The sequence below is a fragment of the Miniopterus schreibersii genome (assembly GCF_964146895.1).
Source record: "Miniopterus schreibersii genome assembly, chromosome: 13".
NCBI classification, from domain to species: Eukaryota; Metazoa; Chordata; class Mammalia; order Chiroptera; family Miniopteridae; genus Miniopterus; species Miniopterus schreibersii.
Window position 1 is genome coordinate 50729983 of NC_138113.1, and position 20442 is coordinate 50750424.

General features: G+C 45.1%; 1 protein-coding gene and 1 long non-coding RNA gene across 3 annotated transcripts; one reads left to right on the forward strand and one right to left on the reverse strand.

Moving 5' to 3' along the window:
- Nucleotides 1–452: 452 nt before the first annotated feature.
- Nucleotides 453–14434, reverse strand: SLC20A1 (solute carrier family 20 member 1). Of its 2 annotated transcripts, XM_081156293.1 has the most exons (11): nucleotides 14285–14434; nucleotides 13413–14034; nucleotides 13132–13272; nucleotides 12859–12944; nucleotides 8430–8526; nucleotides 5919–6038; nucleotides 4212–4481; nucleotides 3541–4099; nucleotides 2787–2972; nucleotides 2158–2242; nucleotides 453–1371 (listed from the first exon to the last, which is right to left on the reverse strand). In XM_081156293.1, exons 2-11 carry the CDS (start codon nucleotides 13774–13776, stop codon nucleotides 1216–1218), a joined length of 2064 nt encoding a protein of 687 aa, XP_081012419.1. In that variant the 5' UTR covers nucleotides 13777–14034; nucleotides 14285–14434; the 3' UTR covers nucleotides 453–1215. The 2 variants fall into 2 exon arrangements, with proteins under 2 accessions (XP_081012419.1, XP_081012420.1); XM_081156294.1 differs by lacking the exons at nucleotides 453–1371; nucleotides 2158–2242; nucleotides 2787–2972; ... (2 more) ...; nucleotides 5919–6038; nucleotides 14285–14434 and adding an exon at nucleotides 8181–8339 and having other exon boundaries at nucleotides 13413–13871.
- Nucleotides 14435–14603: 169 nt separating this feature from the next.
- Nucleotides 14604–19770, forward strand: LOC308566124. Its single transcript, XR_014000129.1, has 3 exons — nucleotides 14604–15400; nucleotides 16182–16290; nucleotides 17361–19770. It is a non-coding gene; the product is annotated as an uncharacterized lncRNA (long non-coding RNA).
- Nucleotides 19771–20442: the final 672 nt, after the last annotated feature.

A 20442-nucleotide genomic window follows, 5' to 3' on the forward strand; every position in this document is an offset into this window, starting at 1 on the left:
ACACACACACCACACACACACACACACACACACACACACACACACGCCCACTCATCTGAGCATTCTTTGTAATAACAAAGCTAGAAACAATCATAAAATACTCCATTCAAACAGGAAATTTTGTGGGTGTTAAAAACAGTGAATAGACCTGTATGTGCCAATGTGAAAACGTCTAGGCTATGCTGTTAAAAGAAAAAACCGCATACACCAAAAATTAATACAATATTGACTGTTAACTGTAGTTGGAAATTTTTTTTCTTGATTTTTTAAAGGGAAAATGTCTACACTTCCAATAGTCCCCGTGGAGGACATTGTGTATAGTGAGATCACAGGAACCATACAGGGAGGAAGAGGAACCTGACACTGGGTGTACGTGTCACTTGTTAATGGTGTAAGGTCAACCAATCAGGAGTCCCGATGCTTCACATATGAACAAAAACCAGGAGAACAAATTTTCTAAAAACTGTAGGCTTTTTTATTCAGTTAAGAGGTAGACAGATGAACATGGAAGGCTGTCCCATCTAACTTGCCCATAGCTCACACTCCACTTCATTCATCCATCCCACACTGCCAGAAATCTTAATGAAACGACTGCCAGAGAGAGGCATTTCTTCCTACTTCTTCAGAGCAGTAAGTCAGCCAATTGCTTGCAGAGAAGTTACTAATTTAAACTCTCACTGTGCCCAAGAACCTCTTCCCTTCACAAGTCCCCACAAATGCCAGCAGAACCTGCCAGTGCCAACAGGAGGGCAGAGTGCAAATGACTATTTGTCTAAGAGACTATAAGGGAAGCTTCAGATACGTTTTTGTTAAGTCCCTGTGCGTGTTCAGGCAGAAGCTGGTGATATCACCAAGCAGAGCACACTCTGTCAAATGGCTCTGAATGGTGTTTAAAAAAAAAAAAAAAAATCACAAGTTATCTTCAGAGACATTAAAACATAATGGAATTGAAGCCGGGTACAAAAAGTAGATAAATATGTACATGAAGTCACAGCCAATAGGAACCAGTGGAAACCTGGCTATTTAAATAGCTAATTTTGAGACAAGTCATATTTAGCACAAAAGCAATTGTAGCACAAGTAATACTTCCTCCCACAGCTCCCAAACTTTAAAAGATTGTCCTGGGTCTTCTGTAACACTGTAATCATTCAGAGGAGCAGGGATGCTACGGTGGCCCAAATACTGGCATGATTCTCATCTCAAATAGCTTCCTGCTCAGAGGATGACATATTTGAAGAACGCCATGATAGCTGCGCTGATTACGCCAGAAATGGGGACTGTGACAAACCAGGCCATGAAAATGTTGCGAAAAAGTCGCCAGTCAACAGCCTTTTTAGATCGGAGCCAGCCAACGGACACAACAGAGCCCACCTAGGAGAGAAACAGGCAGCGGAACTGGTTACTCAGTGCCAATGGGACTCTGGTAAAGAGACACATGAGCTAAAGTAGGTAAGGAGCCCCAGACTGCTGAACTAGACAGCCCGTGAAAGCTGGTGTGTAACAGGCTGAAATTACTCGTGGGAGAATGAAGGCAATATAAAAACCCAACCATTAAGTTTGTTAACTAGGCTAAAATATGATAGGAAAAGAACACTTCTTTTCCATTCTAGGCTACAGGAATCTAATAACTGCACTAATAATAATTAGCCGCTTTATAAGTTACTTTTAAGTTGCAGGTTTTCCAAAGATCGCTCTCTAGAGGGAGGCTATTAGACCTAACATCTGATCACATGGCGAGATTCTGAAGAAAAGGGTGACTCACAGGCTCCATGATGAGCCAACTACACTCCTCCCTTAGGGAATCGATTCTCCTTTTCCCTGCAGTTACTACATGTTCACCAAGCAACCTTAGGGCTCAAAAGGTTTCTTAGAGGTTCAGTCCTGACAGGCTCTAAACTGCCCTTCAACCTTCCAGCAGGCCTCTCAGAGTCAGGTCTACACTTGGGGAGAATACATATTATCTGGTTAAATAAGAGTAACAGGCACAAGAAGTTATAAAATGGTAAGCCTTTACATTCTTGACATATGTCCTAAACCTGCAACTCTTCAAGATTCCATTGCATAACACTTTCTAAACCAAAGTACAGAAGGAAAAAAAAAAAAGCCTACATACTACCCAAATCATTCAAATGACACAGCACGTGACATTATACTTACTTTACAATGCGTTGTACTGATGGGAAGGCCAATGTTGGATGCAATTACCACAGTGAGGGCAGATGCCAGTTCAATACTGAAGCCACTGTGGACACATGAAGATAAGGTGCCTTGTCAAGAATGAAGCTTATTTTTGATAAGCTAACACTACCTCAAAGTTAATGCCATCTTGCTGTGCCCCACTCAGTGACAAAGCCTCCATGGACCTCTTTAATTGGCAAGAACTCTTAAAATCTACTTTCAGTCAGGCCATGGGAATTCTCTCTCTTCTAACATTTGAGGTTATAAGGTTTTCTGGAAGCTGGGTAACAACATTTATACTTTTGAGAATTTGGTAGATGTCGGTCTTGGGTCCCAAATAAAACAAAGGCTGAGTATACACAGCAATTCACTCTTAGCACACCTATCTTCCTCAGAAAAAGTTATTCTGTTGTGAGACCACTGGAACTGAATAAACATTTTACCAAAATTAAGTTTAAGGGCCAGACAATAAGTAAAATCTAAAAAGTTCACAGCAACAGTGAGAACAAGAACTTATACAAACTAGGTCACTTTAGCTAATGAGTGATTCATGTGGCAACACCACAGCTCTGTGTACCTCAGGAAAGAGACCCGCCTTTTCAGCTTACCTGGAGGGTGTGATGGGCGTCAGATCTTTGCCCATGGTCTGGATGACTCTCCTTCCCCAGACCCACAGACCAATACAGATCCCAACACCACCGTACAGCAGAAGCCATAATGGGGTTGCTACTTTTGAAGACACATCTCCTGTTTCATAAACCAGATACAGGGCAACCAGAGGGCCAATGGCATTGCTAAAAAAAAAATGAAGGCAAAGATAACTTTTCAGGCAGAATTGACAAGCTGAAGTTTATGAGTAACTTACTAGTTGTCTTGAGTGAAGCTTGAAGCTCACTTAGCAAACAGGTCTGTTTCACAGGAAATGAAAGGAACCCACAAACACAAGAAAAGGAGAGGAGAGCTGATCTGAGGGGCACCATGTATGTGGGGCCTGTCTTCCCATAAGGAGCCTACAACTCTGGGCTCCAAGTTTATGAACCACAGAATTAAAGCCAATGGCCTACAAACTAATCCCACAAAGCAATGATAATAAATCTTACATCCCAAAATTTATTATCAAAGGGTCCCATCTCCATAAACAAAAATGCTTCTCTGAACAGTACCTGTGTTTATCATCCACAGAAATCTCTCCAAAGGAAAGAATTTCCTGCTTGTTTTATTATATCAACAACTATTACCTCATTCTACCTAGATATTTAGAGTCCCACAGATGGTATGAGCACCACAGCCACAGCACAGCCTTATAAAAATCTAAGCAGTTTTAAAAAAGAATGAGCCATGCTAAGATTCAAAGTCACCAACCTGACATCGTTGCCACCATGGGCAAATGAGCCAAAGCAGGCTGTGAGGATCTGCAGGAACTGGAAGAGGAGAGACACTTCTGGCTTATCCTGGTCATTCCATTCTTCTAGAGAGCTACTACTTCCTTTTCTGTCACCCAGACCCATCTCTGCCTTGACGCTCATGTCCATCTCGGAGGCCGAGTGAATGTCAGACACAGCATTGCAGTAGCTGGTGTAACTGTCCATTCGAATTCGCTTCTTGCTGTCCGCATTCGGCCATGTCAGCTTCTCCATCTCCTCACCTTTCTGCTCACCTTCTTTGGCACGGAATGAATCCAGAGGCATGCCACAGATTGCCATGGTATAGGAAGTGTAGCTATTGTTGCGCCTAAGGGGTTTGTCACCAGAGTCGCCCATGCAGTCGCCCACCTTGGCAAGATGCAGCTTGTGCAGCAGCTCTTTGTACAAGCCGGAGTCTTTGTGCACGGTGTGATATTGGTAGTGGCCACTGGAGTTGATCTGGTTACTGACGGCCTGGCTGAACTGAACAAGGTTCCCGTTAGGCAGCTGCACTGCACCTGGCCAAGACCAAAAGGTAACACTCAATACAAAGAGCATCAGGATGCAACAGTGAGCCTCGGCACCAGCAGAAAAGTGAAACTATTTCCTCACCGAAGAAATTCCACTCACCGTTCATGGCACCATCCAGGCTGGTTTCCTCTTTCAAGTCCACACTGGGAAGGCGTTCTCGCTCAGGTGCTTCCTCCAGGTCTCCCAGCTTGAAGGAGACAGTCCTCTCTTCCACCACAGCCCTCAGGGGCGCGGTGGCAGGCCCCACCTCAGAAATGGGACCCCTGATTTCAATGTCACCAAGAGACAACTTTGCTTCTTCATGGTCTTCTTTCAAGCTATTCTTTTTTTCCATTAAGGGGCTTTCCGAAGGACTAGACTTTATTTCTCCTAGAAGAGGAGGAGTTTTTGTTTGGTTGTGACCAAACCAATTTCTTCCACATCTCCCCTTTCCCCACCTCAAAAAAATCCATCTCAAAGTAACATGTAAACTTCAGTAAAAATTCATAATAATCTTCCTGTCTGTTGTATCTGCCATATCCCATCTACTTCTTGGGAGGAAGCCAGCAATGCAGGACACTCAGTATCAGGGGTTGCAAAGTCTTCGGTAAAGGATCAGACAGCGAAGGCTTTGTGGGCTCTGCTGTGTCTTGTTCTTTAACATCCTTTACACGTAAACCATACTTAGCTCCCTGTCGACCTGTTCTGTAGTGAAAGGTAACTCAAGCCAAGGCTGGCAAAGGATTGAAATTCGGATTGCATCTAGTTCGTGTTTTTAAAGAACAAATTCCCCCAAAATTCCCTCCATGAGTTCAAGCAAAGCAACACAGCTCAGTGCAGGTAACTAAAGATGACAACTTTAATTTCCACTTCTATAAAACAGAGATGTGCCTAAGATTCTAAATTCCACAACCAGGTAGGGATATTTTCTGCCTATCCTGCCCAGAGTTTACATGCTCATTTAGGCATCAGTCAAGCTACAGACTAGGACATAAAACAATAGTGAGACTTGTATCATCATCTCCCAGACTGAGGGGAAACGAGGTCAGCAAGTACCAAGAGCCTCGCTCCCACTGTGCGCAGGCGCCTCAGTGCAGCCGCATGACACAGCACTGCTTCTCAAGGCCACTGCAGCCTGGGCTGCCTCCCTTCCAGAGAACAAGCTACATCACTAAGCAAGCATTTGCAACTGAAAAGGGCAGAGGAGGACTACAGAGCTCCACCAATAAAGAAAGGAATACAAGACTTAAGACTGATACCAAAATTTATTTAGCGTTTAATTACAACACTCATGTAGTAATGGCCTAAATGATGCCTAAATGACACTTGGAAATGTTCACCTCCACAATTTGTGCTACAATTCTGAGAACCGTAAAGTCAGACATATACGTTAGCCATAGCTTTGAATGTCTAAATATGAAATTATATACAGAAGTAATTAGGGTAAATGTTTCCTCTATGAAAGCATTTTGTACCTGACGGTTATTTTTCATTAAAACACTTAAGTGTCCTTAAGTATTCTCAATGTGGGCTACGATGTTTGTATTTGTCTATCATCACTGATAACTGGTCAAAGTACAGTAGTAAAATAATAGATTAAATTCCCAGCTTGTGTCCAGAGCATAGGTCCAACATTCCTTCTGACCAGTCTCATGTCATTTTAGGTCAGTAAGAACATACTTTGGATGATAAACCCACATCCTCAAGTATTTATTTAAAATTTCTGACTGTCAATCTATCCAAACAGTGGATTTTTATAGGTGGCCAAACAAAAAGAAATAAGCACAACATTACAAATTAAATTTTCTGCTACAATGTGTTACTTACGGTCAATTTTCCTCTTCATCCTGGGACATACAAAGAACCAGACGATAAGGGCACAGAGAACTGCACAACCCACCGAGATGAGGATGGTGCCCCACAGAGGAAGTTTGTCAAAGCCCAGCACTAGGAGATAAAATGGTGCATCTTGAAAACCCCAGGGCTACAGCCCTTGCAACAGTGTGTAACCCTCCTGCGGGAACTCGGGTTCCCCAAGCCAGCCCATCACCCTCACAGCAGCTGCCAGCTTTAGGTCCACAGGATCTACTGTGCTCGTGGCTGTACAGACTTGGGAAGAAAATCCAGTTGTCATCTGAAACCCACACCAGCCCGGCCCACTTTAAATGCCTGCTAGACTGACGTCTCCCAAGCGCCTTCACAAACTAGCCTTTTCCCTTTCTTTGCCTTAGGCAATGATGGAGAGTACTATACTCTGAGAATCTAAAACTCGTTATGAAAAAAAACTGAATCACCCTACTCCCCAGCCTCCAGATGGTGGCTGTGCACATTCCATAGGAAGGTACCTGTAATCACATGTGCATTGATATAACTCTCTGTGGAGTTATCACAGCCATTGTACTACCTTCCTGCAAACCCCTTTAAAACAAGGTTCTCTCTTAAATTCATCAAACTAAGATATAGAAGACAGGGATATTATCTATCAAAAGATAACAAACAGTTCAAAGGGGTCCCTCACAAAAGGAAAATAGTTCAGTGGGAGTTTCACTCTCAACTTGTCTACTTTTTCATAAGGCTCAGGGATCATTAATATTAGTCACCATCTGCTTATCACTGAACTGTCAACAGGCTCCAAGCCTCTAGTATATTATTGATGACAGAAGCAGAACACCATAGAACCTAATTTAAGCATAAAAAGACGTTATGATTTTGTTTGTCCAAGAAGAGCCTAGTTACTTATGGTTGTTCTGCTTTCTTTTGCTTATTAGGAATTAAATTACTTATAAAGTGAAAATTCTACTGCCGCCTCAAAAACAATTACTATTTAAAAAATCATATATAAATTGAGGACCCTTCAAAACGCAAGTTTTATAGTGACTATAAATCTTTTCATTTTAATTCCTACTATCAAGCTCGATGTGTAGTTAAGTCACACAAACTAAAATATACATGAAATCCAATCAATCTCCATCACAATTTAAATCTGCTCACATTCCAAGTCAAAAAGTGGAAATGAGACTTTTTTGTTAATGATCCAAAAATGTCAGAACAAAAATATCCAAGTTCCCTTTTCAAAAATGACTGAAACTGTAAGTTTCTAAATTTCACTGAACTACGAGCTCTGCTGCTGCTACATAAAGCACCAGTGCATAGAGCCTCTTGGAAACTTCTTAGGTTAGCATGAAGCACCCAACTTAAAACAATGAAAATAATACATGCAATCTTTTCTTTGCCTGCAGCATTTGGCTAAGGGGTTTCGTATGCTCTAAGGAAGATCAATATTCTCATGAAGTTGTCATTTCCTCCCAACTATTACAAGAATAAAGACAACTGTTAAAAATACTTAGCTAACTCTACTTTTGAATACTGACATTACTTCAGTGAGGTAATTACATTAGTCAGAAATGAAATCAACTAAGTGGGCCACAAGTATTTTTAAAAAAAGAATATTTGAAAATATGAGTGCACAGCACACAGTAAGGTCACATACTACTCCAAATACTATTCCAGTTCCCTTTCCTCTCTCCTCGCTATATGCACGTGTGTTCTGGGCAACACCGTACATGTATTTCTTCCAGTGCATCAGTCAAAAGATCAAGAGCACTGACTTAATGGTCAAAGACTCTCATGCAGAATGAACCTAGACAGCACAACTAAGCTGATCAAGGCAGGTACAGCCCTGCCCGACAAGTTACAAGTTGTCAATCTTTTTCAGTTGCTAAATTAAACATGCATAATTTAATCCATAATTGCCCTACCCCAACATAAAGTAACATTTCAATTTTTACATTCTCACAAATTACTTTTCCTCTTAGCTGCATGACTTCTTCTTCCACGTGCACTTAGACCAGGTGTTAAACATCCCAACTCTTCTCATTCAAGCAGGTTCAGGGGAGTAAATTTAGTACTTAGAAACCAAAGTAGCTCCATTTGGGAGAGAAAAATGAGAATATCCAGCAAACCAGTGCTAATGGCTGATTACTGAAGACCAGACATAACTAAGGCCTCTTTAGCAGCCAGCAGCTGTGGCCAGTACCAATGCCAGTATTTTTAGCATAGATAGGAGAAAGGGAGGGAGAAGACCATATTATCTTGGGTCCTGTGAAGACTAAAGAGTAAAGGTCTGTAGTGATTTAAAATCTGAGCAGGTCTCTCTGGTTGAAAAACTATCTAGGTTAACTCAGCATACACTAGCCTGCAGCCTTCTGAAATGGGTGCAGGCCAGCCACCTTCTAGGAGATTTCAGCCCTGTAAAGCAAAAAGGGGTAAATTGGGCATTTAATGCAAGTTTTGTAAACAACTTTAAATTCACATCTAAATATTTTGATATGTACTTACAAGGTGCTCCAGTATACATGATGGAAAACAGGTTTATTCCAATCGTGCAAGCATAGAAAACTGGCAAAGCTCGCAAACCATTAGGAACTGGATCTGCCTGTAAAACATTTAGATCAATACCTTAAAAGCTGAAAAGTAACCCATGTCTATAGGGCAGGTTAAGGAATTCCAGTGCCAGTAACTGTTTGTTCACAGTAGTTCCCAAGCCCAGCTGGGCTTTTCCTACGTCTGTTCCTGGAAGTTAGTTCATCAAGGCTGATCTACATCTACCTGAATTTAAGTTCGTTTGTTTTTTTGTTTTTGTTTGTTGTGTTTGTTTGTTTTCCCAGTTTTTAACAAGACTACCTATATCAGTGACTGGTAGGTAATGTCCTGAAAAATCAGTTCCAAGGTACCTCTTTCCAGACGTAAATCTGAGCATACACCTGAAGGTGTACTAGACATTTGTCAGAGGGGTCAAGAAACAGACCTTGAGATGTTAGGACTTTTCTTACCTGACTTGATACCTGCAAATATTCCTTAAAAATATAATATGTAGTATAATATACCTATAACCACCACCTTATCTAGACATCTGATAAATACACCATCATTAATGATTTACCCAAGTGCTAACATAAAAACCAATCAAGCACTAGATTACACCTCATCCAACAGACTGTGCCAAGCATTATTCTGGGCACTGAAATACAGAAATGAATGAGACAAAGTTCCTGCCCTCACAAAACTGACATTTATATTCTAGCACAGAAAAACGTCAAGTACTAACAAATGCTATGAACAAAAATAAAGAAGGGTAAGGGAGCAGTGATGGAAGGAGGAGTACATTTTAATTTGGGGAGGGGGGTGGGAGTAAGAATCAGCAGAGCAAAGACACATATGTGAGTCAACAACCATGTATACACCTAGGGGTACAGAAGGATCCGGCTACCTGGCTGGGGGGGGGACGGGAGGGAGGGAGGCAGAGAACATTCCAGACACCAATGTCAGCAAGTACAAAGGCCCTGAGGCAAAAAACTTAAAATGTTTAAGAACAGCAGAGAGGCCAGTGTTACTGGACACAAGAGGAGTTCCACTTCCAACAAATGTGTATTAGTTCTACAGTAAAACACCGAAGTCAAACACTTAAAGAATGAGAGCATTAATTTGAATACGTGGGAAAGCACACCTATGAAAATGTTAGCCTGAAGGTTTACTGCTATCTTGATCACAATCCAATGAAAAATCTTGGGAAGAGACAGAGGGTAAAACCCAAAAGTAATCCTAAAGCTTCCAGAATAACCAGTACACTGGGAAGGGGGAGGCAGTGGCTTAAAATCAACGAAACAAGAGAAAGCAAAGGTGCCACTCCAGATCAGTAGAAACAGGCCCTCACTGAGAAGCACTCTTGAGTTCCCCTATGTACAGAGAGCCAAAATAAAAACAATAAATAACCTAAAGAACCTAGGGACTGTTGAGCAACTCAACAAGGTGGGACACACCCCAAGGGCAGTCAATAGGTTATGAACTTGAGGCATATGTACATTTTTCTTTTAAGAACTATCCATGGTTTGAAAAAAACATACCACCCCCCTCCCAATCAAAACCCATAGGGTCCTAGAGACTTAAGTAGGGACTTCTCTTAACAGATTTTCAAATAATATTTGGTATTTTGTTATCAAAGCAAACTGTATTGGTCAAAGAGGAAGTAGCCCATGTATTTATTTTTCTGTATAGCTCAATTACATATTTCAAGTTAAACAATTATATGTTATCTAGGAATCAAATAGGGAACGAAAGACACTACTAATAGTAGTTTATTATGAAATAGCAGGCTCATGGTTTTAAAAAGTCAAGGTTCACAGAGTCCAGGAAAAAGGAAAAAACCTGAGCAATCTATTTCTCCCTTCTACTCCAGACCCTTCAGTCACTCCCAAGAACTAACCAGGGCTAACAATTTTATGAAATGCTTATTACCATATGACCCATCTAACATTCCCTTAAAACTTTACCTGGAAATAATGTGGCTTATCATCCATTTACACGGGATGAGAAAGGTGTCTCCATAACCCGTCTTCAACCAAAAGAGTTCATGTTTTACATACTGAATGTTCCAGTAAGCTCTTGTCTAAAGATAAAAGGTTCCTCTGAGTTTGAAAAGATGTCCTAGATATATTCAATGTGATTCCTAATAGAAGGGAGAATGCTGAAAGACCCATTTTCTTTAACTAGAATTTACTCAACAGGAAAAACCCCCTTCCCTTCCCCTGTTCCAGTTTACTGCCCCAGTCCTTAACAGAAGTACCTCACCTCCATTCTGCTTTTTCCTACTAGACTACTCAATGCTCTTGGAACAGACATTCAGAGAACAGAAACTTTTTAAAAAGTAATTTCAATGTCAATTCCCAAAACTACAACTTAAGTTGGAAGATTCAACAGCCAGGACCCCCAAAAGTTACTTGTGTAAGGATGCTTTCTTGAGATTTAAAACCTAACTAACCAGAAATATTCACTCATTACCTGAAAACTCATGTTAGTGAGAGACTAGACACAGAGTGTATGTGTAAGAGCTAGTGTTCCCCCCCCCAAGGGGGGGTAAGAAAGATCCTCAAAGTAATATTGTTTTAAACACTGTTTCACTCATTCTTGATCATATCTATCCTCATACCCATACAAGGAATATAGAGTTAAAATGTTAATATAGCCCTGGCCGGTGTGGCTCAGTTGGTTGAGTATCATCCCATGCACTGAGAGGTCCCTCCTGGTTCCATTCCCAGTCAGGAAACATGCCCGGGTTGCAGGCTCAGTCCCCAGTAGGGGGAGTGCAGGAGTCACCCAATCAATGTTTCTCATCATTGATGTTTCTTTCTTTCTCTCTTTCTCTCTCTCCCCCTCCCTCCCTCCCTCCCTTTCCCTTCCTCTCAAAAATAAATAAAAACTATTTTTTTTCAAAAGCAGTTATTATATCTAATTAATTAAAGCTCTCAATAACTGGGATAAAACTACCTGGCATGCATTCCTCAAATGAGTTCTGACACCTCAAAAATCTCTCTCTGCACCTCAGAGCACCACCATTTCCCATAGAGAAAACAAGTTTGTTTTGTCCAGAGACCCACAAAACCCCTCCAGAATCAGATACATCTGCTTCCCAATTATCAACAGACACCCAGTGTAAACCTTTACATAAGGAGGAATCCCCAATGAAGTATTCTATCAATTCTGGTTCCTCTGTTGTAAAGAATATGTGTGACTCTAATAATGCTACTAAAACATCTGGTCTGGGACTACTGGTAAGCCTCCAATCTAAGCATCACATTGTCAGATGAGACAGTTAAGGGAAGTGGATGGTGGGTGTAGTCATACCAGCTTGCTGTATAAACAATACCAAACTCTGAGACAGTTAATATCAATGAACTGTTTACTCTCAAATTATTCCAGGCTACAAATGTTTCAAGTTTTCAAAGTACTAAACTGCTTTATTCTGCATACTAATGCCATGGGAAACAGCAATCAGGAATCACTTTACCAGAGTTTCTTTAGAGAAGGGGTACAAATCCTTCCCTAGTGAAGCCTAGAACTAGACCAAACAAGCAGGTCTGAACATATTCTTACCCCTGGGGACTAAGCTACCTATCTCCCTTCACTCAGACTTCTACAGTTTAGAAGCATTTTTAAGAATTGACAATGGACAGTTAAGAGCCATTCACCTCAGAAAAAAGACAACTTTGTTTCCTTGGAAAAATGCATTTATTCTTACTGTAACTCAGTCCAATGACAACACCCCTTGTTGTCCACTTTGGAGCCAGCATCAGACTTCTTGATAAAAGAAATGCTATCAGGTCCCTGAAAAGGGATTTTCAAGTGGACAGGAAATTAAATGGCTCTTTGGATTTTTTTTCTGGACAAGAAAAACAAAACAAAAACTCTTTACTGGTTCTTTTTAACTACTCTAAGAAATTAGAATTTAGTCACTGTGAGAAGTACAGTCTCCATCAAGAAGCTTATATACAGGTTATGATAATCAGCTCTACTGAATTAACTACATAGACCCAAACTACTCCATTAAAGTGGCGCTAAGAAAAAGACACAGGGAACACTGCGACTTGTTAAACCCCAAGCTCACAATTCAAAACAGTCTACATAATGATGCTTTAAAGTTGTAATCTGTATACAGTTAGACAAAGCCACCCTAAATATATTTCCCTAATTTTCCACTCCCAGTCTCTCCTATTTCTTGGCACACCACAGCGCTCATTCAATTTTCCCTCCTGAACACCTTCTTTGGTATTAAAAGCTTGCTTCTCTCAGAGAACTTAGCAACATACAAAAGGTGTACAGAAAAAAGAATTTTTCAACTTTCCTACACACCAACCACATCTGCAAGAATGCTACTGGTTTGAGTACCACTGAGTGTGACCCATTAAAGGTCAAAAAAGGAGAGAAAAATTACCTTACGGAGGATGAATGTCCGAACAAGGAAGAATAAAATTCCAGACATGATACCAGAAAGCAGCGGAGAAACAAACCAAGACATCACTAGAATAGAACACATTAAGAACAAATGTCAACTAATGAAAATCAGGAACCAAAACACACTTTAAATTTTAGTATTGTTTTCAGAACTTTAGTCTGACCCTCCCTTTTACACAATATACTCCCATACATAATGCCACAGAACATGACGAGAATAAAACTTAAAGAAGTCATTCTAAATTAAACATACCAACTTTTACCAGTTCAGACCACTTGACACCTTCCTGCCCTTGTGCCACAAGGGAGAAACCAATGGTCGCACCAACAATACAATGGGTTCCAGAAATGGGAAGCTTCAAAAACGAAGCCACTAGTTGCCACACAGCGGAACCTGAAACACAGTCAAGTTTTATTTAGTAAATGGCAAAATCCCATCATGTACGCAGTACAGTCTGAAGGAAGTCACGTGAAAGGTAAAGGAAAGGCATTTGCTCACCCAACACGCAGGGGACAATATATCACAGAACTTACCAAACATGGCACTGACCGAGCCGGCCATCAGCAGATGCTGGGTCGAGTTGTACATCTCCACGTCGATCAGGCCCTTCCTGATGGTCTCACTCACTTTGGCCCCCAGCAGGACGGAGCCCACCGTCTCAAAGATGCTAGCTAGGATGCAGGCCTGCTTCAGGGTCACCACTCCGGAGCCCACAGCCGTGCCGAACGAATTCGCTACGTCATTGGCGCCCACGGAGAAGGCCAGCACGAAGGCGATGACGAAGCCCAGGATCAGCATCCACAGGTACTCCACTAGCGGGCCGGTGGCCGTGGCCACGGTGCTGGCCATCAGCGTGGCCATGGTGCTGGCCATCAGCGTGGCCGCGGTGGACGCCATCCCCAGAGCAGCGGCCTTAACAAGAACTACTGCGCGGCTTTCAGGCGTGTAAACAGAATGAGTATGAGGTATCACAGACGCTCTAATAAATAATATATATTATATAAAATTAAATACTGTAAACTGCGGCAGACACCGGGCCGGTCACTGCTATACGCTGCGCGCGGGCATCTGCAGTCCGGGACGCCTCGGGCTCCGGGGGGCTAGCGGCGCGGCGCGGAAGGCCATGGCGGGGACGCGCGGGGACACAGGTTCATCCTGGGGGGACACGGAACCACGATGGCGCGCGCCCAACGCCCGCTGCCCACCACCCCCGGCAGGGCGCGCGGCGAGCACGTGGCGGGCCCCTTCCCACGCCCGCCCACGCGCGCCCTCTGCGGACTGGGAAACTGGCCGCTCCCGCGCGCCGCCCCGGCCGCCAAAAAGGCCGCGGGCAGGAGGGGGTGGGGCAGCACGCGACGAATCCCGCCCCGAGAGAAAGCGGCCTTCACCGCGGCGCCCCACTCACCACTGGAGACGAGGGCCGAGCGGGGGCGGCGAGCACAAGGCCGGCGGGGATGGGACCTCCGGGAAGCAGCGCAGTGGCTCAGCATCCGAGAAGGAGACACTGGCAGCGATCGCAGGCAGCCATCACTCTGATGGCACCCGCACCGCCGCCTTTTATAGCCGGCGCGGGCCCACGTGACCCGCTGCGAGCGCGCGCGCGCCGGCTTGGATCTCCGCCCCCGGTGACGCACGCCCGCCTACCTGGTGGGCCCAGCGGGAAAGCCCGACGACGGCGTTCATTGGCCGGTCGCGCTCCGGAGGCCACGCCCCCCCAGGCTGCTGATCTCGCGGGGAGGAGACGAGCTGCCCCGCCGGCGGGTTTCCACCTCCTCCGGCCTCGCAGCCTGGTGACAGCGGGCGTCGTCTGCGGGGCTGCAGAGGCCGCGATCTCGGTCGTTCCTGTCTTCTCCCGCGAGCCCCGATTTACCGAGCGGGCCGCACCCCAGGCCACACTTGGAGCGCATCTGGTACCCGCTGCGTCCGGGCGCCACATCTGGCCGGTGACGCTGCGGACCCGGGTCTTGCGCGTTGTCGCCCCCTGGGATGCCCCCGGTCAGAATGGCGCTGCCCCCCGGGGGAGGGACGAGCTCACGCGTGGGCCTCGCTCTCCCGCAGTCACGCACCAAGTGGAGGCAGAGTGGACAGTGACGAGAACCGAGCGGCCCCCGAGAGGGAACGGGGGACGCCAGGACCCTCCGGGTCAGCGACCCCCGCGGAAGCCGGTGATTTCTGCGCTGCGGCGGTGCGCGGGGTGGGGGCGGGGAGGGCCCCGCTGCGGGGTCCTGTCCCTGCGCCTGTCCCTGCGCCTGTCCCTGCACTGCGTCACCGCGAGCCAGCCCAAGGCAGCCCATTGCGCCCTCCGGGACTTGACTTGTTTAGCGACCGGCGCCCGCCTTGTGGCGGAAATTCAGGGTCACCGTGTAGGGGTGTGACTAGAACTCGGGGCGTTCAGTGAATGCAAATTCCCGTTTTCACTTTTTCCCTGAATATACCTGTTTTCGGCTGTAGAAAAGAATGGAAGGACATGTTCTCTTTACATCCCAGCCCGGAAGATCAATTGACTTCTGGACCCTCCATGGTCTGTAGTGGGGTTTTCACGTTCATAAAATCGGCTCTGCACGTTGGGTGGCATTGCGTCCTACAACCAGTCATGCCGTGGGAGGGTAAGGCCTGGTCTCTTGTCAGGGTTGGAGTGAGAGTAAAGAATTCCACCCAGAAAGACCGACCAGGCTGAGAATGATCTACAGCCCCCCCCCCACCCGCGCCCCGCCCCGTTTTGCCATCTCTAGTGGCCACGCAGTGAAGAGCAGGAGCAAAGACACTGTAAATCTCAGTCATTGCTGTGTCTGCGCCATCCATGGAGGCTTAAACTCCACCTGAGCATCCTCTGACCTACTTGCCATGGAGTTATAGGAGTAATTTACAAAGCTCCAGGGCCCAAGGTCATGCCTGAAAAAAGACATGTCTGGGATCACTGACCCTGGGAGGGCAATTCAGATGTAATTCTGGCATCCACCCCTGTCCCTCCACCCTTACTTCATTTCAAGGTCATGAAAAACTTGAATAAAAGGACTCCCCTGTTAAAGGTCCTTAGAGTTCTGCCCGTTTAAAACAATTTTCAAAACATTTATAAGGAAATTGCCTAGAACTATTCCCGCTGTGTTTTGCATCTGTCCACAAGTGTACTTCTTGCCTGTCTGTGGTATTAGTTCCTTAAGTTGGCAAACACTTGCTGGACAACCTCTGTGTGAGGCAATGGGGCAGCCATTGGAATATCCACACAGGCCAGAGCACGGTCCAGGCCACTTGGGTGGGTTTAAGGGAGTGAGAGATTCAACAGGAATCCCCTTGCATTACAGGTGAATTGTGTCCCATGTCTTCAGGCTCTGGAATGATCTGATCCTTCCTCCTGGGACAAATCAGAGTGCCTCTAACCAACCGGGCCAAAAGGGGAAGTGAGGATTGGAGGTGGGTCCTAACAGCCGCACCTAAGGGGGGAAAGGTGGGTCCTGCCTGTGGAGAGAAGTTACAGTACCTTAAAAGTGCAAAGAAAGAGGAAGTGTGAGGACCACCAGTTCACACACAGTGATGCTGGGTTCTGACCTCATGGCTGGTCACGGGAAAGAAGACAGAGATCCTAAGGGCATGTTTGTCTGTTAGAATCAAGGTGTTGGCACACACTCTCTAACACCTCAGTGAGGCCATTGGTCTAGTGATTAAACACATAGACTAAAGCCGGGCCACCTGCTCTGCTACTCACTAGTCATGTGACTACAGCTGAGCCCCTTGTGATTTTAATGCCCCTCGTATTTTTGGCAGCTAGAATGAAATAATTTAATTTTTAATTAACATGTAGGCTTTAAACAAATGTTTCAATTGCTTTGGTTGTCACGTAGCTTGTAGTCAAAGACTAAGAAAGTATGCTAGTCATGTTCTGAAGGGCTGCCTGTAAAGCAAGTTCCAGAAGCAATGTTTAAAAGCATACTTTGCTCCAGATTGGGGATGGGAATGCTGTGGAGCCAGACCAGGATCAAAGGCAATTCAGAGGCTGTCCGTTAGGACGTGATGGGAGCAGGGATGGGGGGGGGGAGAGAGAATATTCAGGGAGGAGAAGGCAGGAGCCTTTGAGTAGAGGAGAACCACCTCCTCTCTGCCCACCCCTGCCCTCCACTTGGCTACAGTCCCAGATGAATGAGGTAGAAACTTATCTATGATGCAATTGAATGCCTACTGTGCCTGGCATTGTTTCAAGTGGTCTGTTTGTATCACCTTGTGACTTTCTCACCATACCTCTGATGATGTATTTTTACCTTGTTTTATAGGCAAAGAAACCGAGTCATAGACAATGAAGCAACCTTTAAACCAGTGAGAAACCTAACAAAGTTCAAGTTTCTAAGCACTTTTCCCCTGGGTGTCAATAAGTACAGAGGCAAATGTGATGCCCTTGGGTGTTAACTCTTATTTGCACTTAGGTTAACACATTTATTTCTTCTTAACCTTCTTATTTTTTTTTTTTATTAACTCTGTTGCTTTTACAGCCTGTATTTTAAGCCTCCTCAAACCCTGCCAGAATAGAAAAGGGCATTTCTAGGAGACCTGACTCCAAGATTGGTTCCAGTTTCCCAGTAAGAAGAGGCAGGATGCCAGGGCACATGCTCTCTTCAGAAGTAAAGTTGACGCAGTGGCCTGATCATGTCTTAGAGTTACTGGAAGCTGTTCTGTTGAGACTTCTCAAGAAAGGATATCTGTCTTGCACCCACCTGTGCTCAAATCCTACAGGCAGTAGGTTCAAAATAATGTCTCAAGGACTACATATTTCCATCACCGTCACCCTTTCCCACCAGCTCTGGGTGTGGCGAGCCTCTGTTTTCAAATGTTTCTTCACTCCCCTTCAAACAGAACTGGGCACCCAGCATCCATGGCTCTGCCCCCACAAGGTCCACTGAAATTTCCAGACAGAGAGGGCGTATAGGGGGAGGGTGCTTTCAAGCACCCAGACAGCCAAGCTGTGATGCGGAGACTCACTGGTTGGAGTGGTTTCAGGCCAGCGTCCCACAGCAAAAAAGAGCTGGATTTTGGTTGTGCCAGGCAAACTGGTCTGTTCCTCCGCCAACACAAGGCATCCGGGGTTGGCCCACCCCCCTCCCCAGACTTTATGTGCCTCCTCCCTGACTACTCATCCCTTGGTCCCTTCCCTTTGGTTTTGAATTCACAAATTTGGGTGTGATGTGGCGCTGGACCAAGAAAGAAGGGACAGAAGCACAGCTCTTAGAGTTTGGAACTCCCGACGTCTCTGATCCCCTCTGAGCCAGCTTCAGGACAGCCCAGTGTTCCTGAACACTTCTTCAGGATGAACTCTCTGGAGACCTAAACTGAGACCCTGTTTTCTCCAGGCCCTGGTTCTCAGAGCATAGCAGGAAAGCAGGGAAGAGAGGCAACTTGCTGGAAACTCAGGAACTCTATGTAATGAAGATCCTGTGGCAGAAGCAGGGAGGGGTCAGCTCACTGCCACCACACCCTAGGACATGTGGTTTTTGACTGAGAAAGTGAGTGGGCAGCAGGACATGAGTCATTCCCACAGCCAGCCCAAGGAGTAGGTAGAGGATAACAACTTCAGGCACTTGCCTAGCTCTTCATTCATTCATTCATTCATTCAACAAATAGTCTGCTATGGGTTTGATGGATCAACAAGATTGACCAGCCCATGCCCTCACAAAACACAAACTCCTTCCACCTGGAATTTCACACTGAGGACCAGCCATGAACATCACCACCAAGGAGGCAAAGTCAACTTTCCACTCCAACCAGACCACCCACTCCTGTATCCAGCCACAGCCACAGCCACACAGCTCATCTTCCAGGACATCCTTATTTATCATTCACTGTCCCAGCAAACACTTCTAGAGCACAAGGGATTGTGCCAGGACACGAGCACCACAGTCCATCCACGCTGCAGAGCCACCTGTTCTCCACAGGACACCCCCAGCCAGTTCAGAGCCCCTCACTCATCTGAATCCTCAGCTGGAGGAAGTTCTCTGGGGAGAGCTCCCCAGGGTTTGATGGGCAAAGCTGGAGGAAAAGCTGCCCTGGGAGAGTCACCAGAATCTGGACCTGAACTTTAACTTTGCAGGCCCCAAAATATAGGTGTTTGGGGGCTCAAAGAGGGGCTTCAGCTATTGGGAACTGCCTCATGGGTGATGCGGTTCTGAGCACATTCCAATATCTTCATTTTCAGTGGGGAAATCTGTTTCCAATGATGGGGACCCTCTTGCATCTGCCTAGGGCCTTGCTGCTCAAAGTGTGGTCTGCCGGCCAGCAACAAGGGAGCTTGCAGAATCTCAGGCCCCGTCCAGACCTACTGAAACAGAAGCTGCACTTTGACCAGGTCCCCGTGTGATTCACATGCACATTGCAGAATGAGAAGCAATTACGGTCATGCTTAACGACAAATATGTTCTGAGAAATGTGTCATTAGGTTATTTTGTCATGTATGAACATCACAGAATGAGCTTACACAAACATGCATGGTACAGCCTACTACACTCCTGGGCTGTATGGTGTAGCCTATTGCTCCTGGGCTATAAACCTTTAGCATGTTACTGTACTGAATACCCTAGGCAACTGTAACATAATGGTATTTGTGTATCTAAAGGCAGAAAAGCCCTTGGCTGGTGTTGGTCAGTGCTTAGAGCGTTCATGCACAGACTGAAGGGTCTTGGGTTCAATTTTGAGTCAAGGGCATGTACCTGGGTTGCAGGTTCATTCCATGGCCCCAGTCAGAGCGCCTGCAGCAGGCAACCAAATGATGTGTCTCTCTCACATCGATGTTTCTCTCTCTCTCTCTCCCTCCCCCCCCTTTCCACTCTCTAAAAATCAATGGAAAAAATACCCTAGGGTGAGGGTTAACCAAAAAAAGTAGAAAAAGTACAATAAAATGCAACATAACAGATAAAAATTGGGATGCCTGTATAGGGCACTTTCCATGAATGGAGCTTTTAGGACCAGAAGTTGCTCTGGGTGAGTCAGTGAACGAGTGGTGAGTGAATGTGAAGGGCTAGGACATGACTGGACTTTATACACACAGCACACTTAGGCTAAACTAGATTTATAAAAATTATTTTTCTTTCTTTAATAATTAGCCTTAGCATACTATAACTTTTTAACTTTATAAACTTTTACATTTTTCAATTCTTTTGTAATAACGCAGCTTAAGACACAAACACATTGTACAGCTGTACAAAAATGTTTTTTCTTTATATCCTTATAAGCTTTTTTTATTTAATTTTTTTTTGTACTTTTTAAGCTTTTTTGTTAAAAACTAAGACACAGACACACACGTTAGCCTAGGTGCACACAGGGTCAGGATCACCAGTATTGTGTTCCACCTCCACCCACATGGTGTCCCACTGGAAGGGCTCCAGGGGCCATGTGTGGAGCCGTCCTCTCCTGTGATAGCAATGCCTTCTTCTAGAACACCTCTCTCAGAGGGAAAGGCTTTTCCTTCCCTTCCCCTTGGTTCTTGCCTTTCCTGCACTAACCTGTCTCTCCCTTCACAGGGCCCCTCCCAACTCCATGAAGCCCGCTTTCCTTACTCCATCCATCCCCTTCCCGCGCTCACAC

Excerpts from the sequence above, each read along its gene's own strand:
- SLC20A1 (XM_081156293.1), bottom strand. The coding sequence starts at position 13,776 with ATGGCGTCCACCGCGGCCACGCTGATGGCCAGCACCATGGCCACGCTG. Across the intron at positions 4,100-4,211 it reads CCTGGATGGTGCCATGAACG|GTGCAGTGCAGCTGCCTAAC; the intron begins GTGAGTGGAATT and ends GGTCTTGGCCAG. Across the intron at positions 2,243-2,786 it reads ACGCCCATCACACCCTCCAG|TGGCTTCAGTATTGAACTGG; the intron begins GTAAGCTGAAAA and ends ATGTGTCCACAG.